Source organism: Salvia miltiorrhiza, chromosome 1 (assembly GCF_028751815.1).
Source record: "Salvia miltiorrhiza cultivar Shanhuang (shh) chromosome 1, IMPLAD_Smil_shh, whole genome shotgun sequence".
NCBI lineage: Eukaryota > Viridiplantae > Streptophyta > Magnoliopsida > Lamiales > Lamiaceae > Salvia > Salvia miltiorrhiza.
The window spans coordinates 60,415,878-60,434,936 of NC_080387.1; the positions used below are offsets into that span (position 1 = coordinate 60,415,878).

General features: G+C 34.9%; 1 protein-coding gene across 2 annotated transcripts; it reads left to right on the top strand.

Annotated features, from left to right (window-relative positions):
* The first annotated feature begins 1,625 nt into the window (after positions 1-1,625).
* LOC131000321 (polycomb group protein EMBRYONIC FLOWER 2) lies at positions 1,626-17,737 on the top strand. Of its 2 annotated transcripts, none has more exons than XM_057926178.1 (21): positions 1,626-2,258; positions 2,922-3,090; positions 4,031-4,086; positions 4,758-4,872; positions 4,964-5,123; positions 5,203-5,244; positions 8,143-8,282; positions 9,288-9,350; positions 9,481-9,602; positions 10,910-10,974; positions 12,934-12,986; positions 13,073-13,126; positions 13,201-13,260; positions 13,488-13,534; positions 13,625-13,746; positions 14,370-14,550; positions 15,179-15,227; positions 15,824-15,907; positions 16,083-16,162; positions 16,977-17,066; positions 17,370-17,737. In XM_057926178.1, the coding sequence occupies exons 1-21, from the start codon at positions 2,224-2,226 to the stop codon at positions 17,530-17,532; spliced, it is 1,950 nt and encodes a 649-aa protein (XP_057782161.1). In that variant the 5' UTR covers positions 1,626-2,223; the 3' UTR covers positions 17,533-17,737. The 2 variants fall into 2 exon arrangements, with proteins under 2 accessions (XP_057782161.1, XP_057782170.1); XM_057926187.1 differs by having other exon boundaries at positions 14,379-14,550.
* The last annotated feature ends 1,322 nt before the right edge of the window (positions 17,738-19,059 follow it).

Here is a 19,059-nt window from a genome sequence, read left to right on the forward strand (position 1 = left end):
AAAAGCTAATAAATAATCAAAATTATCCTACACAATTGCCACCACCCACAATAGAAGTCATGCCTGCTTGCTTTTGGATATGTTTGAATTATTGGAAAAGTGTAATATAGAAATTAAGGATAAAAATATGAATAAATTCTAGCGGGAGGAAGGCCATATATGACAAGATAGGCACCATAAGATGTATATGAAAAGGATTACAATATCACAGGATGACAAACCTGTAGTGGAGAAGGATTCCTATTTAATATGTGTAAAATCCTTGAAAACTCTATTTTACAGAGCACAATGCAAAATGAAGCATTTACCAATTTAATTAGTGTGCTTTCAAGAGCTGATAAATTTCTAGGTCATGTGAAGAAGTATCAGAGGTTAAACTATATCCTAATTGAGATGGACCCATATTTGAAAGTAACAATGTAACATATTCATAAGCACCTCAGACTTGCACTTTTTTTTTTTTTTTTTGAGGAAAAACAAAGATATATTATTCAAACCTCAGACTTGCACTTCGTAACGTAATCAGACTTGCACTTCGTTACGTATTTTTATGATCCAAGAATAACTAAGTAAGATAACTCTAAAGTAATTGATTTTCATGCCACTCGAAGATCCTCTAGAAAGTAGACACTTGATATAGAATGAAAAGGGTACATTCATAATTATTTATTATCATCACTTTAAATAAGGGTTATAGACTAAAATTGGGAGAGTGAATAAAATCACCCGTCTACTACATAGGTTTGCAACACTGGCAGTTGTTGGGCTACTATGGGCTTCCATTCATCTGACTGAAGGTTGGGCTTTGGCCCATAATAATCCCGCTTCATTGCTTTATCAATGCCACCTTGCCGTATTCCCTCATTAATTTTTTCACATGTCAGCATATTTTGTTTCTTATAAAATTTAATCAACGTTCTATTTAAATATTCAATTTAATAAGATGAATATCCAAATTCGAAAATGTGAATGTCTTATCAATAAGTCTAATTCTCTTTAAAAAAATTTAATTAATATTTTTAATTACAATTTATCATTTATACATATCATATAAATTTCAAAAAAGTGCATGAAAAAACCCAAAAAAAAATCACTACTTACGAAAATCTGTAATCGTGTTACTATATATATTATACACATATAAGAAAGTTACATATATACACACAAATGATTAAGAAAATGTAGTTTATATTGACAAAAATGATGCATGTTTGATATTCATGTTTAAAAATGGTCATATTAATAAAATTAAAATAAATAATATACCTCCAAACAAAAAAAGGACCAGCAATCTCGTCATGTCGTGAGAAAGAAGCCCATATATGAGGGCGTCAAGATAAATAATCCCACGAGCTTTGAGCTATTAATTTTGGATGTGGAACAATGAAATAAAATCGAACTTATCTGCTAGTATTATAAGTTGACTTGTTAAATAAATTTCATCCGTCCATTAATAATGACTCGTTATTGTTCGACACGATTATTAAAAAAAGAGTGATTAAATGATAAAAATAATAATAAGTGATGGAATTAAAAAAAAATTGTAAAATATTTTTTTTTTCCAAACAGACACCTATTATTGAGACAAACGAATAAAAAAATTGAATCATTATCAATGAGACGAAAGAAATATGTGCGGCTAAACGTCCATATAAGACTACATTATTTAATTATCTTACCGCACGCAAACACTATGATGAAATAATGTACATATGCGGATGGTAGTCCAGTATAGTTGGTCGAGCATTAATTAATTCATTCAAATCTTGTTACGCTCTTTAGTTCTTTATACTTTTCTAATAAGCCCTAATTCCCAAAATTCGAACTCCAATTTCACCCTATTTCCACCATCCTTTCTCCATTGAAGGTTACGAGCTACCGAGCCTCGTCCTCCATTAGTTTGAAACGCTTAGATCCGAGGAATTTGCCCTCGTCAGATCACTATCTTCGTTGCGAGGAGGATGAGGAGTTGGCGAGTATGACTGGAGAGAGTAGGATGTATTCGGTGAATTAGCAACCTTGCCGTTTTAATGCAATTATTTTAGGCGCAGCAGCGACTAGCCATTACCGAGGCAGTGTTGGCATTTGCAAGGGGTATCATCTAGAAACCTTGTCGGATTTTCCCCTAGAGGAAGAGGAATTTGATGGTTTGGACTAAACAAGCCGAGCTCCAGCGTCGTTTCCGGTCGGCTTGATTCAGTCTTATTACAGCCCTAGCACCGGATGCCGGGCATACCTCTCGTGGCTCGTGAAACTGCGTAAGTGTTTATTCTGATGCACACACGCTGAAGCATTAATGGTGCATTGAGTGGCTTTGTGATTCTGTAATTTGAGCTTACGTTCGTTACCCATTTTCATATTTTTTCCAGTGTGAAGTCTAACATTGATTAGGATATCATAGATTATAAGGAATTACAGAAATTATGGGGTCCCCTAAACCATTCAAGTGAACGTAAAGTGTCTGTTTTTCCATTATGTTGCAAATAATGCCAATCATATAACATTTATATCTTTGATATACCATTACATCTTTATGGATGATTACTGACAGCTGCAAGATTTGTGGATCTCTTACACAATACCGCTTCTTGTAGTTCTGTTCACCCATGGTTCAGTGGTAATGTGGTTTACAAAAAGTTGTTATTTATGGTGTCCATGCTCTAATTTATTGCAAAATATGTTCTCTAAAGATTATATGAATATGTCCAATTGCTGATCAATTGATTTGAGATCCTCAACTTATAATATGGCAGATAGATTCTTGAATTTGGCATCTTAAGTTTCAATCAAGTTGGCTGAATTTGAAATGTGATTGTTAGAGGTGAACTAGGATCTTCCATGCTATCTAGTTCGTGGAACATGGATTGTGTTTGCAGTTTGGGGTCAACTGGGATCTCAGTGTAATGTAATTCTTGGAACAGGAATTGTGTTTGCAATTGCAGTTACTCCCGAGGTGCAGACCATATGTGTCGCCAAGATCCCCGTGCGCATTTGTCTCCAGAAGAGCAAATTGCAGCCGAGGAAAGCCTCTCAATTTACTGCAAGCCTGTTGAATTGTACAACATTCTTCAGCGCCGTGCTGTTAGAAATGTAACTTTCTTCCATCTTGCTGCTTCCTCTTCCTCTTACTCTTTGTCAGTTGTTCATGTTATTTTATTTTTCAAAATAGAATTTTTAAATATCATTCTGGATATGATGATGGAATTGTCCGGTGCTATTTCATGAGGTGTTACTTCATTTAGTACTGGTATGTGAATAATGGATTTATAAAATCAGCACACACACAAACACACATATACAATGAGAAATGACTATTTTTGTGAGAAATGAGAATAACGAATAAGCCACTATATAGTGTTGAATAAGATGCTTGTAATGCATGAATAGCTGCTCAGTTAATTAGTGAAAATTTGCCCCCTCTAGGATTCGAACCCAGGTTTGAATGGTTATTCATGCATTACTTGTATATTGATTTTTTCATATCAATTCTCATTCTCACAATATATGACCATTCTCATTGGAACCATTTCCTATATATATATATATATATATATATAGATAGATATATATATATATATATATATATATAGAGAGAGAGAGAGAGAGAGAGAGAGAGAGAAGGATCAAGTTAGAATGACTATCTTTTGTGAGATATGAGAATAATGAATAAATCAATAAAATCCATGCTTAAATCAATGTAACATGAATAGCCGTATTTGTTCATGTGGTTAAATCGATGAATAAATAAATGCAACACATGAATTGAATACAGCTATTCATGTGTTACATTGATTTATTCATGGATTTTATTAATTTATTCGTTATTCTCATTTCTCACAAAAGATAGTCATTCTCACTGGATCCAACCCTATATATTTAATTACTTATTTATTGATTTTTTTGGTTACCGTTGATTAGCTATCCACCAACAATTAATATGTTCTTTTCATTTTGAATTATTTCATATATATGTTTAGTGGAAAATGTATCTTGTATAGCAATTACTAACCAAGGGCAGGTTCTTCTGCAGCCATCCTTCCTTCAGCGATGTTTGCGGTACAAAATACATGCAAAACACAAGAAAAGGTAGAACTCCTCAAATATATTGATCTTTGTCATGAGTTCTTTTCCTGCAACCGATTTTTGAATTCTCAGCAGCCATGAGATGTTAGGGACTGCTAACACCATGCATCTAATTTAAGCAGTCCATAAAAAGATAGGGTTGGCACTCTGACTTGTCCATGTTCCTACTACTCATTTAGGACAACCATTTATATTGTTATCCATGAGTAATAATGTTCCTTTTATCATGCATACTCATATTTGTTAGTTTCTGAACTTTACCTACACCTCTACTAGATCAACTTTTTGTAAAACTATGAAGTATTGGATTATCTGTCGAAGATAAATATTATGTCGTTGCTTGCCTTGGCCCTGGCTCCTAATTCCTTGTTTCTTTTATAATAAGCATTGTATGGTATCCTTGAATTTTGTTTTATCTGTATCTTGGACTGGGTAAACCTGTATTTTATTTTTCCGAGTAACTGAATGGGTCTGAATATTCATCACAATGGGAATCTTGGCATATTTTGTCCCCCCTCAAATATTACTTACCACTACTGATACATTTACTTCCTTTTTTCTTAATTCTTTATTAAAGTCACTTCAGTTGATGTATGCTTGGAATCTAAGATGCATATGTTGTCATTTAATTTGCAATACTGATGTAGTTTACATGTGTATTGCTTTGTTCGTAGGATACAAATGACAATCTCCCTACCATCAACTGTAAATGATGAATCTCAAATTCAAAGTCTATTTCCTTTGTGTATAATGTTGGCAAGACCCGTTTATAGTCCTGCAGTTGTAGAGGTAGTGTTGAGTTCTGTTCATCTCATTAGATTTTGTGTTATGTTCTTCACTTGCTCTCTCTCTCTCTCTCTCTGACTTCTTATTGGTGCAGGATTCTGCAGTTTATCGATTCAGTCGAGAATGCATATTGACTAAATGTACTGGAGATGATGCAATGAACCAAGATGAAGCAAATTTTATTCTTCCTGAGATTAATAAACTATCAGCCGAAGTCAAATCGGGCTCTCTTACAATTTTGTTTGTTAGTTGTGGTATGCTTTTTCCATATTTGGTGTCTACATTAGCGGATACAATGTTTGCGGATTTTCATATTTTGCTGCTATCTTGTAGCTGAATTGTTTAAGGAGCATCTGGATGCGCCATTGTTTCCAGGTGAGTTAGAATATATTGAATGGTTTATCGTGTTAGATTAGGCTACTTTTTAAAAATAGCTGTTTAAGTCAAAGAGATGCCATTAGTATTTGCATCATTGTAGGAATTGGTCTCTGTTGCTCTTCCAAAAAATAAAACCAATAATCAACCGGAAAAGAGAGTATCAAATTCTAATATAGTCTCTTTTAAATTCTAAATTGGTCGGCTTTGTCAGATTTTTTTAAGAAATTGTTTCATCTTAAAATGCATAAAATTTTTAAATTACTTCTTAATTGTAAGTAATATATGTTGATTTAGTTAGGATGCCATAGGCTAATGCGTTGATAGAATTAACCTATTTCAATTGACATTAAGAAGCAAAAAGACTACTAATCATTTTTCCATACGTTGCACCCACTTTTTGCTTCTTATGACTAGTCTGAAGCTAATTCACGCTATATCTTGAGCAAAAAGTCAATTCTTTCTGTGGAAACTCTACTATTATTAGCTATTTGCTACGAAACCTTGCTTATCTAATTATATACCTCAAGGAGAATAAAATTTTTGGTTCACTTCAAGAAGATCACTGAAGTAACACACTTTTTGGTTTTAAGGTCTAACTGAAAAAGTATTTAGCAATTGTTACTTCCTACATCTGGGTGTCCCTTTTTTGTATTAGTTATCTAAATATTGAGAGAACCTCTTTAGTTTCCATGTAAGTATTCATGTGCTTATAAGCTAAAACCACCCAAGCATTGATTTATTATGTTTTCTGGGAAGGAACGACGAGGTTTCCTTAAGATTAAGTACACTTGAAGAGAAACGTGACATCAAATTTGACTCTGTATTTTTCCCTATATAACCCACCTGGAAAGAATTAGCATATGACCAATCTTTCAATAAGGTTGGTTCTATACTAGGTACAATGTTTGAGACTTCCAATTTTGTTTTCATGATAGTCATGTTGAGTATATGCCTATCATTGTTCCATGGAGTTCCAGGAAAAGCAATATGGAATTATAATCCATAAGATTCTCTTTTTATTGCAATTTTTTTCATTAATGTGGCCTTAAGTTCGGCCTCTCATATGCTTTTTCTTCGTCTATTTATTTCACTAGGATTCTAGGAGATAGAGAAGTTGGCTATTATATTTTCTTAGGTTAGTTATAGTCTGGGTTTGAAAAAGCCCAAGGCGCACGAGGCGCAAACATGCCCCGGAGCCTAGGCGCAGGGCTTTAAGCTCAGGCGCGGGCTTTTCGTAGGCGAGGTGCACTAAAGCCTAAAAAATTCTAATATATTTACCTACAATATATTTTATACCAAAAACACAAATACTTCAAATCACAAATAATTAAACACACAAATAATTAATTTAAAACACACAAATATTCATCTTCATTAATCATTATCATTAAGTACTTCATCCCCCTCTCCTTCATCATCTTTGTCTTCACCAATGTCCTCTTCCATCTCCGCCCCATCCTGAAATAAAAAAGAACTTAAAAACTGAAATTAAAAAACTAAAGTATAAAAGAAATTAATAAGAAATTAAAAACTGAAGTATAAAAGAAATTAAAAAGAAACAAAAAATTAAAAGCTGAATTAAAAACATGCTAAAGAGAGTTAATTGAAGTAAAAAAAATACCTAAGTTACAAAGTTTAATTGAAGTAATTGAGAAGGAATTGGAATAAGAAACAAAGGAATTGAAATAAACTAAAAAAAACAATGCTTACCTGACTGGAGCACACGATGGGCGGCGGCGTGCGACAGCTGGCAGCGCCGGGTGGTGGGCTGGTGGGGCGAGCGGCGCAGAGGAGGGTAGAGAAAGGGAGGCTGTGCTGTTTTTTAATTTTGAAAAGTGAAATAGCCCTAAACCCTAAAATTCAAATAAAAGCACCTAAAAATGCCCTAACACTGCGCCCAGCCTAAAGCCCACCCTGCGCCCAGCCTAAAGCCCTCGCCTAGTCGCGCCGCTTGTAGGTGCGTGCGCTTAGCACTAGGAAAGCCCCAGACCCTGCGCCTTGACTAAAGCCCGCGCCTAGGCGCGCTTTTGAGAAATTGTTTAATTATGGCTTGTTTAAAATTTTCCGACGTCGAAAATGCCACAATCATGCCAGAGTTGTGGCAGTAGTTGTTCTTTGCCAAAATTACACCTGAGTTGATGACCAATCGCCACAAAACAAAAGCCTAATGTAGTCTACACTAAAGGGGATTTCCAACGGTAAGTAGCCCTATTATCATTGGGCCTGGTTGAAATCGCGCCAAAAAGTTGGTGCCATTGCATTGACACATACAATGACTTCTTTGCTCTTTTTCGGCAAAAAATGTGCTCATTACTCAACCAAAATTGTCGAATAATATGTCAGAATCTTCATCTTAACATGACCAGGCAGCAATCGAAACAAATCTTGTTAAAAAATGACCTAAATATGGCCGCAAACTTAACACTGTTGTCGCACACGCCGGCATACTAATTCGATTTTCTTTGTCTGAAATTCTCTGTCGTGAGACACTCCGAGCCCTTGATTCAACCACCAATCTACTCTTTATTGTGAGGTCAATGTTTCCCCTCAACTGATCAATCAAAACTGCTTGGCAAGCCATGTGGCTGGAAAATCCACCTCCTTTTAATTATCATCCCTATCACACTTCCGGTGCCAAAAAATCTTAAACGAGCAATAATTAAATAATTTCTCAAAGTTCATAACATACAAAAAATAAGCCGAAGTTGAGGCTACTAACTAAAATTCACTGAAAGTTCATGCTATAAACTATAATTAACCCTATTAACTTTTCTATTGCAATTTATTAATGAGGCTTTAGGTTGTGCCCTCTCCTATCTTTCTCTTTCCACTTCTAGTTTCTTCTTTTTGTTTGTCTGTGGTCATCCTGCTTAACTGTTTCTTTCCTGTTGGTAGCTAATGTTGGAGGTCACTGCTTCCTGGGTAAGATTCCAATGGAGTTGCTTCATTTGTCGTGGGAAAAGTCTCTGAACTTGAGTAGCGGGGAGAGAGCTGAGATGCTGTCGACTGTTGACTTGCATTCATGCTTCTTAAAGGTCTGCAATCATGATAATTTTTTCTTGGTTAAATCTTATGTCATTGAAAAATAACGAAACTAAAATATGGTGATCCGATACTCCCTGATATTTCTAAAACCTTAAACTTGTAAATGTGTTGCTCTTTTGTCCAACTTGTGGAACTGTATTTTTACATTTTGGGCACCTTTTCTTTCTTGGGTTGCTTTCATCATATTCGAGTAGTCGAAGTTGGCCTAACTCCTGAGGAAAGATTTAAGAAAATTATTGTTTTGTCCTGTATATAACCTTGTAAAGCCATCAATTAAGCTAAGGCATGTTCGTTTTGCTTTGATGCAGTAGCATGAATGGGATGATTATTATGTTTGTTCGGTGACTTATTCTCATATATATATATATTTGCTGATGCAGTAGCTTTATTTTGCAGTGTTTCATTGAGGCGTTTAGTTGTTCTATAGGTCCTGCCAAGGCCTCTGGTGGCCCTTTGGCTATCCATGCCCCCCCCCTTCCCCCCATAGGAAAAAATTAGCCTCTTAAGTGCACCTATGATGGTGCTAGGCCCTGATTTGCTGCCTGCCTAGCTATAGTGCCTGTTAGAACATTGGAGATGTCTTTGTAGTCTTAAGGGATCATTTTGATTGTGGTAATCTTTCAGGGCATAGCAGTAGTTACTTTATGGGTACTCAATAGGGCTGTATTCATTATTCATTAATTTATAAGATCATGTACTGCTTGCATCTTCTTTTACAAGACCATCGTTATTGATGTCAGTTAAAAATTGATAAATATAATTTCCAACACTTTCGATATTTTTCATATATTTCTACATCTTCTGACATTTCACCAATATTTGTCCCATTTCTACCGTGATACCAAAAATAGGGAAGTATTAAGGGAAGTTTTTTTGTTATTTCAAATCTTAATTCTGATAAGTTTAACTTCGTAAATAGTCATCCTTATCCTTTCTTAATCAAATTTCTCAGTTTCTATTCCCTTCTCCTTTTCTCAACTAGCTCTTTTCCACAGACGGGCAGTTTTGGAGAAGATAAATGCTTTTCATTTCATAGTCCCCATGCTGCTGGAGCTATGGTATGTTCCCATTTTACAGAAACAAAACTTTTTTATATCCAGAAGATAAACTTTTTTAACATTTTGGACAATTTTTTGCCATCGATTATTGCTTTTTGTTGGTTTTCACTTGTTTGTCTGCTTTACGAAGGCTTTGTCTCAACAACTGCAAGTCCGTGTTGCAGCAGAAGAAGTTGGGCTTAAGGAGAGATCTCCTTATGATTCATTCTCATACAATGACGTCCCTTCCTCTACTTTGCCTCAGATTATCAGGTAAATTCTTGCATAACAATGCAAAGACATAACATTCACCATGCACATTGTCTGACAAAAATAGCCACTGGCAGCATCACTCATCTGAGTATAAAAGCAATCAGTAATTTGTCTCATTGTGACCATATACTCTGACAAACATTTCATGATGTTACTTTTTCGGACTTCATGTCACCACAAGGACTACCTGTAAACGAGTTAAAATATCAACCTAAGGGGTGGTGGATGGATGGGTTGTTTGAGGGCCTGGTTCCTACACCCAGCCTTGCAAATATAGTTGGGTTGTCCTAGCAAATGCTTGAAGACCGCTTTGACACATTGATATAGCCAAAACCTCAGCAACCATTTTTCTGATCTCTAAACAGTAAACTGCTAAAAGATGGAAATGCAGCTTGCTTTATTGCGATTCATCTTACCGTCTGTAAACGATATATTATAATACTCCCTCCGTCCCGGCCATGACGCTACATTTGCTTTTCGGCACGGGATTTAAGGAATTGTAGATTAATGTTTTAAGTGTGTAATAATAAAGTGATAAAGTAGGAGAGAGAAAGTAATAAAGTGATAAAGTAAGAAAGAGAAGGTAATAAAGTGATAAAGTAGGCGAGAGAATGTAATAAAGAAATACTTAATTAGTGTTAATTAAGTGTTTAAAATTCCTTATTTTTGCCAAATATAGAAATGTAGCATCTTCGTTGGGACGACCCAAAAAGGAATATGTAGCATCTTGGGCGGGACGGAGGGAGTATCTTGCAATAAATATGGACGCTCCTTATCTTATTAAGTTCCTGAATATTGCTCTACTGTTATAATGAGCCATTGCTATTTTACATGCCAATACGATTGAGGCTATCGGCCATGCCCTTTGAGAATTAGAGAAGAGGATTTCCTTTCTTTTTCCTTTTTCCTTTTTCCATACCTCTTTCTTCATGAAAAATAATTGATGATCAATACCATGAATTCTTGTTTCTCATAATGTTCTGCATCCTGAAAATATTATTATTGCCAAAGTTAATGCTTAATGAAATGTTTGATAATAATGGGATGGACTATTCTCTTTACTTTGTAGTATGTGAACTGTACTTTTGTCTCCCTGTATTTGGGATTGAGAAGTACAGAGTTCCAACTGTAATATTGAAAGAATACAAATAAAATGTTCCTATGAATTACTTTCTCTTTCTTCCTCAAGCAAATGCATCATTCCATATCCTTATCTCATTGCCTCAACCTCACACAATTAGGTCAAAATGTTTTCCTCTTTGTGGTGATTTGGCTGTTCACCTATCCTATTGGTTGTTTCCATTCAGGTTGAGGACTGGGAATGTTGTTTTCAACTACAGATACTATAATAACAAGTTACAGAGGACTGAAGGTATTAGTCCAATTGTTCACCATGCTTATGGCTGTTTTCTCTACCTGCATGATTTGCCTTTGTTTCAAAGGAAGCATCTGTTTGTTCATAAGATCCATATCCAAACATAACTCATCTTTTGGTTTCAATTAGTAATCTTTAGAGTATTTTGTGAGATTTTAATGATCAATTTGGAAAAGAAACTACAACTTTTCCCTGTTCTATGTAGTTTATTCTTTCAATGTGGACACTTCTATGCACCGCTATACCATGCACTAGAAGAGCAAAATAAAGGAACACATGTATAGCCTTACCAATTTTATCCTTGTTAAATTTTAAAATGATGCTGATAAAAGATGTTTATTTGCCAGATATTAGAAAATTTCGGGTGGACACACAAATTATTGTTTGCTTGTAGAATATATGGTATATAGGGTCTCAGTACTATGTCTTACCTCCTATGTCATATGAATCATTCATGTGTTTGTTTCAGTAGTTTGTCTATCCAATGATACCTTATACAAATCTGTTTATAAGAAACATGAAATTTAAATTCAAAGGGGCAATTGTACAAAAGTAGATAAAACAGGATAGAGGAATTAGCCATTTCCTAAAAACTGAGAACCATGCCTTAACATACAGCTTCATCCCCGCCTAAATCTGAAAGATTCTTCTCTTAATTACCTCACAAGATTGAATTTATTTCCATTTAGGGATTTTGGTCTACAAATTGCAATGAAATTTCCTCTTTGCCTTGACTGCTGATCCTCTGGGCAGCCCTTGTCTGTCAATCTGTTTAGCACATTTGCTGAGATGATAAAGAGGGAGAAATTAGGATCACCTGCCTTACATGCCTAGAACCCCTAAACTTGCCTCTAGATTTCCCACTAATCATTATTGAGAATATGGTTAATTGCCTGGAAAATACACCAAGTATTATCAAATTCCTATTTTTAACAAATCAATAAAGTTGGCGTGAAAAACTCAACTTTGTAAGTGTTTGGAATTTAGTTGAATTCAAATCCTGGTCAAATTGAGGCCCTACGTGGCACTAGGATCCAAATTACGGCCAAGAAATAGGTAGAGTGTGACATGACAACAACTTTCAACTTTCAGACCATTTTCCAGCCACCTCCAGTAACAAAAACAATGTGGGTATCATTAGAAAGTTATCATCAAGAACTTTCCAACGGCATCTTCGGATTATCCATCGGACTCCAATTGACCGATTTATTGGCTAACAAACTTTGATCCTCACAGGTCGGGGTTAAAGTCCAAACTTCAACGTCTTGAAACTGAAATGTGTTTTAGGGCTTTTGAAGCTCATGGTGTGGGCTGTCCCACCAACTTTTCAATTTTGTTGTTGGACGTTCTGCTGCCAAGTATTTGACTCAGAAGGTGGAATGAGGGTTTGTAGCTGTTGAGATGGAAGGCATTGATTTGACATCGGATCAGGAAATTGATTTGGGGTTTCGGTAGTACAAGCCGAGGGAAGTCTGTTCGGAATCTCAATTACGGCTGGTAGTACGCGTAGATAATTTCTGATGCTACATGGGTCTCAATTTGGCCAGAATTTGGACTCAGCCTAAATTCCAAACACTTGCAAAGTTTGTGTATTTTCTCACCGATTTTTTTGATTTCATTATAACCGGAATTTGGCAATAGGTTGTATATAAACAGGCATAACCCTTGAGAATATTACCCCTTGGATCTTGAGCCTTCATCTGTCACCGAAATCATTTTTCCAAATTACAAAACACACGTATCTCTAATCAACACAATCTGTATTGAATACCAACCATTCCCTGAGTTTTATTTCCCTTTGTTACTTCATTATAGCTCCAGATTTTGTAAGTTGCGTTGTTGTGTCCAGATCTTGTAGAACATGTTTCACTTGACTTGTACATTTGTGCGAGTTTTGCATTTCATCTTACTTGTTGCTGCACGTGAAAAGGCTGACTTGATAATATGTATACACAGTAACGGAGGACTTTACGTGCCCTTTCTGTTTGGTCAAATGTGCAAGCTTTAAGGTACTGTCAAATCTTATATTCTTAATTTTGAACAAGTGCAAAATGATCTCTGGACTATGCATTAATTCCTAGAGATTATTTAACAGGGTCTGAGATATCATCTGCCTGCCTCCCATGACCTCTTCAACTTCGAATTTTGGGTTGGTAAACTTAATCAAGTTTCTAAATACAATATAACTAAAGAACTATGCTGATTCCTGAAGAAATTATGTAGGTAACAGAGGAATTTCAAGCTGTCAATGTATCTGTAAAAACCGATACATGGAGATCTGAGGTCAGCATGTTTGTTTTTCTCTGGCTTTGACTTCTCATGTTTGTTATTAACTTTAATTCTTACATTAATTGTGTGCAGTAAATGGTAATAATATATATCTGCCTTGGGCATTGACAGTCCCAAGTCTGAGAAATAGATCTTAACATGTAGTTGATGTCCATTTAGCTTGTGATGTCTCTCAATTGTGGTAAGGAACTGAACTAACTTCTATACTATGTTTTGTGCAGATTGTTGCAGCTGGTGTTGATCCTAAGCAACAAACGTTTTTCTTTTGGTATGCCTTGGATGGACTAAATATTTTCAGAACAAGCTGTTTGGGATTTTAAAAAGTTAAATTTTGTTAAATAATCTGGGTGCAACACAGTTCAAAGGCACCACGGCGTAGAAAAATGAAGAGCCCACTGCAAAATCCGAAGTTTGTGCATCCTCTTGTCTTAGATTCAGAAATGCCGGGATCGATCATTGAGCTTAGAGAAAAGATTGTTGGTAACTTATGCAATATATTTCTTGTTATTTATGCTATTTTATTTTTATGCTCTTTCTTGTATATCATTCATTTCTTTACAGATTTAACCATAGAAAGAGATGGTTGCAGCACTAACAGCATAAATAATTCATCCAGCAGAGTAGCCTTGTTGCTGAAGCATTGCTAAGCTTGTTCTTCATTTGCTTTCATGCTGAAGTGAAAAGCAGTTGGTGCTACTCTGAACTTCACGAGTGACTAATTTCTTGCATTTGGTCCCCTAAGTGCAGTTGCTCTGAACAGTAGTGTAATTATGAAAGAATTGTGTGAACTGCACTGGTTTCTGCTTAACAAAATGTTGTGTGAATCTAACCGCACTGGTTTCTGCTTAACGAAATGTATTAACTTTGTGCCTGTTGGCCATTGACCTCCTTGTATTTGTTATAGCCTTTAAATGAAGGTGAAAATTACTGTACACGGGATAAATTATCCTGCCAGCATTTCCCTGCTGCCAAGGGCTAAATAACTTAAAAGATAATCATGTTTAAAATCCTATGTAAATATGTCTTTACATATTTATTTATGTCAGATAGGTATATGCATAACTGTCGATAAACTTGAAAGGAAACTTACATCTCACTTTTAGTTGGTGTAGAAGAGAGTGCGGACCGCGACGCATCAAGTCCCAGAGCTTCATCTGCCACTGCTCATTCATATGCAGACCCTGAATGTGTCCAGTCGTTACCTGGAAGCAACCTTGCGCCTCCAGCATTACTACAGTTTGCAAAGACAAGGAAATTATCAGTTGAACGCTCTGATCCTAGAAAGTGAGTGAAGTCCTCACTAAAGATTCTCAAAGAACTCATAAGTTACATTTTCACATGCTTTTTTACCTTTAGCTTGACTTGACTGTCTTATCTTTTTTGCTTTCAAGTTTTTGACACCTATATTATATTAAAGTGTGATTTGTTTTTACGGTAGTTTTTCAAGATCTATATTTATTGTACAATGTGGTTTTAGAGGAATTGCCAAATTTCTTCTTGTTGAACACAGTAAAAAACAATAATACGGAGTAATAAAGATTTGGAGCCACATTTATTATTTTTTTGCATAGTGGTATTTTGTAATGCTTTAATTGGATTGGGTTCCTTTATATTGGAATCCTTATATACTAGATTAGCTGCCAGGTTATTATAATAAGCAGTGCTTTTGTGAGTCGGATGATATTTTCTATGAATATTTTTAATACGATGAGTGGCATCTAGTACATACTTTGAGGTCTAGCTGGTTCTCTTTTATTTTCTTTAATTAAGCTGTGAAACTTAGCCAACTAAACGGAGTTCATATTTCATAGTCATTAAGCAGCCAGATAATTTGCCCCACTATAATTTACTTAGAGAAGTGATATGAGCATCGACTGATTATTTTATTATTTATTTCTTTTTATGGCTACAGTCGTGCACTCTTGCAGAAGCGGCAGTTCTTTCATTCTCATAGAGCGCAAGTGAGTGGTTCAATGATCATTTATATCATATCAACTTTCTACATGAATGTATATGTCATATTTTTCAGTTTCTACCAACATGTAGTGCAGTACAGTTCTGTTGGGTTCAGAAAATTCAGAAGAACTTTGGCAGAATCTCCCCTGATCCAGCTTTAATATGTCTAAAGCGTCGGAAAAACTGTTCAAAGTTTTGTCTATAAATAATCTGAGTTGGGTGTGTAGTACTTAAAAATGCAACATTCTTGGTAATGTTATCTTTTCTGGGAAATCTATAGACTTCATGCAGTCAAAAGCTTGTTTTCAAAATATAAGAAAAAGGGTTGGGGGTGTTTGTATTCTGTGTCCTTTGACCTTAAAAGTTGGGTTGTATCACTGGTGCTGTACCTGTCTTTTGTTGACTTGACTCGATCAATTCACTTTGCTATGTTAAACCATTCTATACTAAGAGGCTGAGTTATGCATGTCTTCAAGGTATCCAGTGTTGCATTTTGAAAACAATGAATGCATTGAGAAACTAGTGTGACATGCAATGCTAAGAGAATTTTGAGATTTCAATGTTAATAAATCTGGAAGTAATGATTATTGTAATTTTAAAGCCCATGGCCATGGAGCAAGTCGTATCAGATCGTGACAGTGAGGATGAAGTTGATGATGATGTTGCAGATCTTGAAGACCGAAGGGTATGTTAGTCTCTCTGAACAATACTTATTTCTTCTGCTCAGATTTTTTTTCCTGTGAACTGGTTCAATTTGATGGGTTAAAATCCAATTTCATCATATCATTATATTTTACACTGAATTGATATTTGGAGATTCATCATATTGAATTTGCATATGATTTATTGATTTGGAGCAGATGTTGGATGATTTTGTGGATGTCACAAAAGACGAGAAGCGGTTGATGCATCTTTGGAATTCTTTTGTTAGGAAGCAAAGGTCAGCAACTTATGGTTTTTTAATCTTCCATTTTTACTATCTCGTGAGAATATGCTCGTAGACCATGTTATGCACGCACACAGACACAAATGTGATAAGACAATTCATGCATAGAAAGATAACATTCATATCCAAAAAGCATATGGCTCTACATGTCTGCAAGTTTTGTATGACACGTTACTCATTATTGCCAAATAGCAATGATTAATTATCTTTCAAAGAAAGAGCTTTTCTATTTGTGCTGTTGCCTTGAGAAATATTTAATCAACTTGGTAAGAAACAATTGAAAATCTTCACTTTTTTTCTGTGTACAAGTCAATTATTTTATAGGTCTAGAGATGGTTGTTCAAGTTCTTTTACTAGCTGCAACCCATGGGTGTAGATGAGTGTAATTTTTCTTTTTGACATGTGTACAACATAGGTTATCCACTGCTAGCTTACAAATTTTTTGTGCAAGTACATAACTGAAGAATTCAGTACATAGTGTTCAAAAGTTTTGAGTTTGGCTCATTTATTATTTAGCAAAGCTCGAGCTTAATATGTCAAACATATGAAAGGGGCACGAGTTTATTCAAGCTTAATCGAGGCTCGACAAGCCTCGTAAATGTATATTCAATTTCAAATATTTATCTTCTTTTTTCATAAAATAATTTATTTTTTTCCCAAACAACAATAATATATGTACTAAAATTCAAAGTTTTTCTATAATGAAACAGGATTAATCTATTATATCGGTGAAATGATCAGTGTGGTCACTTATTTGGTTACTTGCATATTACTTTTCTTTTTTGAATCGTAATTTCTATCATGGCAGGGTATTGGCTGATGGTCATATTCCTTGGGCGTGCGAAGCTTTCTCCAAATTGCACAAACAGGATCTTGTTCAGATACCAGCATTACTTTGGTAGCTTCATATACTCTGCAGAGTTTTCCCATGAAAACATTCATAGTTATTTGCTATATTCCCCAACTTCTTATATTTTCTCTGAATGAACGTCAGAATTTTGATTGTTTTCGTAATCCTTTTTTGGCTAATTCTGTCTTCTCAAAAAGTAATTTATGTCTTTCGACCGATTTATTCCTTCTATATCTGCTATAAGACTCTGGCGCCTGGTCATCTGTAGCAACAATTCATCTCCAAGGGCTTAATGACACACCATGTCTTTGCCAGTTGTTGTATTCAACTCTTTTCTTTGATCCTATGCAGGTGCTGGAGATTATTTATGATCAAACTCTGGAATCACGGTCTTCTTGATGCTCGTACAATGAACAGTTGTAATATGATCCTCGAACAACCACAAGGGGCAGACGCAGCAGACCCAGACCCAGACCCATACGCAATGATGCAACTCTCTCTCCCTTTGGCATAAGCAACTGAGGTGTGATCAATTTAGCTGCAGTGTCTCACCATTATTAAAACAAGTGTCTTCCTTATCTTTAGACTGTAGAAGAGTATGCAATTTTCAATTTTTTATAATCTCCATTTCCCTTACTGATTGCCCTGTATTTCACTTGGTTACTGGGGACCGATTGTTTGATAACAATCCTAATTTTAAGTTTTCTTCTTTAAATATCTATCTTTGTTGCTACAAAATGTTAAAACTTTTTTTGGTAGTTTTGGTTTATGAAGTGTGACATTTCAGCCCATCCGTACTTGGATTGTAGTTCATGCATGTGGCTGTTTTGCATTCATCTCACAGCTTGCTTAAAGATTGTGTATTTGAAGTTCATGTGAAGTATTCGAGATTGAATCATAACGTGTTAATATTGATGGCAGCCTCAATAACAAGGCCAGTTCCAAGCTTCTTGTGAGGAACAGCCCCAAACCAATTGCTGCTTCCATCTATTAATCTGTGATTTTTCTTTTTCAGAACATAATTTTTTAGTGGAATTATTATATTCTCCCTTTATCTCATTAATAAGAGAGCTCTGGCTCGTTACTGTTTGGCACAGTTATTAAAAAAAGATTGATTATTAAATGATGAAAGTGATAGAAAGTGGTGGAGCATATATTTTTTTGTGAGAAAATGTGGTTTTCTTTTTTGGAACATGTTATTATTAATGGGACATACGAAAAAGGAAAGTGTGTCATTATCAATGGGAGATATGAACTATGAAGTATTATATTTCCCCCGTTCACGAAAGAACTTCATATTTTTTCTTTTTGGGACGTTCACAAAAAAACTTTCTACCTATTTTTATACTATACCCCACCACTTATAATCCTTTTACTTTTTACTTTTTCACAACTCTTAATATTAATTATAACACATTTTCATCACTTCCAATACACTCAGCTACCTGTTATTCACTCTTAATACACTTCTAAATAGACGAGCTTTTACATGTTTTTAGAATATTTGTGTTTGAATAACAAATTTTTACATATTTTTTATTTTTATGCTTATTTTATTTTTGGATAATAACGTCTAAATACACAAACTTTTATATAATCTAAAAGGAAATTACTTTATTTTCTATTATTATTTTGGGTAAAATGTTTAAATATATGAATTTTTATAAATTTATGATTTTGTACACAGTTAATATTTTTAGCATTTACAACTCAATCTCGAATCCACAATTCTAAATTTTAATCGGGTGAACTTAAATTTCGAACTCCTAAATTGACATGAATGGTGAACCCATAATCTTGAATAACGAATTATGGTCTTGAATTGTGAACTCACTTTCTCATCATTAAATTGTAAAAAACAATGCCTTGAATCATCTACAAATTCTGGACTTATTTTATGATGAAATAGCGATGTTTCATTATAGGTCTAACTACGACATTTAAAAAGACTTCCGTTTAAATAATGTATACAGTTTCAATTTTCATCTCAATATTCATTTGTTATAAATGTTTGTACGTGCAAAACAATAACAAAAATAAC